Source organism: Rutidosis leptorrhynchoides, chromosome 4, assembly GCF_046630445.1.
Source record: "Rutidosis leptorrhynchoides isolate AG116_Rl617_1_P2 chromosome 4, CSIRO_AGI_Rlap_v1, whole genome shotgun sequence".
NCBI lineage: Eukaryota > Viridiplantae > Streptophyta > Magnoliopsida > Asterales > Asteraceae > Rutidosis > Rutidosis leptorrhynchoides.
Window position 1 is genome coordinate 22,018,003 of NC_092336.1, and position 2,613 is coordinate 22,020,615.

A 2,613-nucleotide genomic window follows, 5' to 3' on the forward strand; every position below is an offset into this window, starting at 1 on the left:
CAACTAACTTTCATTATTTAAGGAAAAGAATCTGAATTAATTATACCGTACATTCTTCTAGAATATACTGGACCCTTATGCAAGTATACGAAACTTACGTCAGATGGTATAGGCGCATAGAGTGCGACTATACCCGTGCCACATATATTACAAGGCAATTAGTGTGCGGTTCAGGACTTTTGATGCGTAATCCGTATGGTTATGCGGTTGTGCGTATCATTAGGACACGTATCGGAAAACAACAACCGTTGTTTAACCTCTAGCTTAATTGCTAGTGAAAATTCCTATCAAGTAAGTTTAAACGTTGCTTTTCCTGTTGCCAACATCCAAGCACAAATGAAAAATACATGGCATGTGGATGTCTATTACGCTAAAGCATGGAATGCTAGGTGTATTGTAATCGAACGATTGTTTGAAACTTGGGAAAGTAATTTTATTCAACTAGCAAATTATTTAAATGAATTAGTTTCTACCAATCCAGACACAATTGTTGTGTTTGAAAATGGACCTGAAATTGAAGAAGGTTTCGAAACATTCAAATTTGTGTTTTGGGCATTCGGTCCAGCTATTAAAGCATATAAAAGGCCTATGCCGATCATTTGCATCGATGGCACCCATTTGAAAGGTAGTTAAAGGGATAAGTTGCTAACAGCAGTTAGGAAAAATGCTAACAATCAAATTATACCCGTTGCCTTTGCACTAGTTGATGAAGAAATTAATGAAAGTTGGGTTTGGTTTTTGAAAATGCTCCAAGAAAATGTTGTTGGAAACGGAAAGTTGTGTGTCATCTCTGATCGAAACCCAGGTATCCTACATGCAATGGGTGCTCAAACGTACGGTTGGGAACATAGGTATTGTTTGTGCCACATTCGTAGCAACTTATTGAGCAAATATACTAAAGTAAAATTGCTCAAACACTTATGTTGTACAGTCGGTTCAACAACCAATCAAATACTCTACAAGAATTCCCTCAGAGCCATCAAACAAGCTAGTATAGAGGCTTGGAAATATTTGCATGATGCTGATTTAGGCAAGTGGACTGTGTATAGGGACAACGAGAGGAGTCGTTGGGGTAACACAACGACAAATATTGCTGAGTCCCTCAACAATGGGTTACGTCATGCCCGTATGATGCCCATCAAAGCGTGTATTGAATATACATTTGATTACCCCAGACAAAACTTCTACAATCAAAGTCGAGATGCAAGGCAATGTAATTCACCACTGTCCAAGAACATGTTTAACATCTTTAACGAACGGACAAAAGAGCTCAAAGATACAAACCAACATGTTATAACGAACAACAAGGTATGTTCAAGGTTCAATCAACTTATCAAAGAAGTGGTGAAGGTGGCACCGATTACACTGTAGAGTTTAAACAGAAAAAGTGTTCATGTGGAATTTAGCAACAACAAATATTACCTTGCTCTCATGGGGTTTCCGTGTGTCGCCATCTAAACGAGGATATAAATAAATGCATTAGTAAAAAGTACACAACTAATAGATAGCGAGAATAATATAGCCATCATTTTAATCCACTAAGAGACGCGAGCTACTGGGCACATATAGAATGGGACATTATGGCCGGTCCATCAAAAATGATTAAGCACAGGGGGAGGAAGAAGTCAAAACTTATTAAGAACCAGATGGATGAACGTGAAAAGCAAAACCAAAGTGTGGTATATGCAGGGCTGAAGGTCACAACAAGAATACATGTCCAACTACTAGATTTCCATAGGTTTTCTGTAGTAATTTGTTGTACTATGTTTGTTGTAATCGTTAATTATGTTTATGAATAAAAAAGTGTTGTTGAAATAATGAAATTGCACGTTACTAATCTGTTGCAGCTAACTTTAATTTATAAAAGACTATGTGCATAATAGTATTCACCATGAATATCATACATCATATCGAACTCAAGTGCGTCTTCAAAAACTCCAAATAAAACATACAACTCAATATTTTATGAAAGTATACACGCTTTCCCTACTAATATTCTTCATCATAGCACATTGCTTCGGGTTCGACAACTCCTGGTTTTTAGTAGTATATGTCCATTGAAGTTGGATTCTCTGGTAGCTTTTCTCGAAGAAACTCATTCAAATTCTCCATATTAAAGCCCTGAACATCTACGTTATAAAACGTCATTTTATGCCCTTTAGAGAGTTCTGTTTTGCCATAATTCCATTCAAAATCACAACCATGATACACATCAATTGATACGTATTTCGGATCCATTTTTGTTATGTGTTTATGAAACAGTCAAAATTCACTTTTATAAGCGTACATCTACAAATAATCCGAAGTTTTAAAATTCGGTTTCAGACCTTTCAGAAAAAGCATGCAAAATCGATGTTTGAAACTTCGGTTTCCCAAGTACTAGACATGTCATAAAAAGTAATTAAAGATATGTTACTGTTACCTTTTACTGTTCGGCAGCTTTTACTGAAACTGGATTTTGAAAGGCCGGTTTTTCTGTGACGACCCGGAAATTTTTGACCAAATTTAAACTTAATTTCCTATGATCTCGACACGATAAGCAAAGTCTGTAATGTGGAGTCTTAAAATTTTTGAAACGTTTAGATGGATTCATTTGACCTTTGACTAATCCCG

General features: G+C 36.2%; 1 protein-coding gene across 1 annotated transcript; it reads left to right on the forward strand.

Annotated features, from left to right (window-relative positions):
- Nucleotides 1-336: 336 nt before the first annotated feature.
- Nucleotides 337-1,371, forward strand: LOC139840485 (uncharacterized). The gene is made up of 2 exons (XM_071830751.1): nt 337-625; nt 704-1,371. The coding sequence occupies exons 1-2, from the start codon at nt 337-339 to the stop codon at nt 1,369-1,371; spliced, it is 957 nt and encodes a 318-aa protein (XP_071686852.1).
- The last annotated feature ends 1,242 nt before the right edge of the window (nt 1,372-2,613 follow it).

What these genes read in the sequence shown, in the direction of transcription:
- LOC139840485 (XM_071830751.1), top strand. Translation starts at nt 337, where the DNA reads ATGAAAAATACATGGCATGTGGATGTCTATTACGCTAAAGCATGGAAT. An exon ending in CGATGGCACCCATTTGAAAG is followed by an intron (nt 626 to 703) that starts GTAGTTAAAGGG and finishes CCTTTGCACTAG; the next exon opens with TTGATGAAGAAATTAATGAA.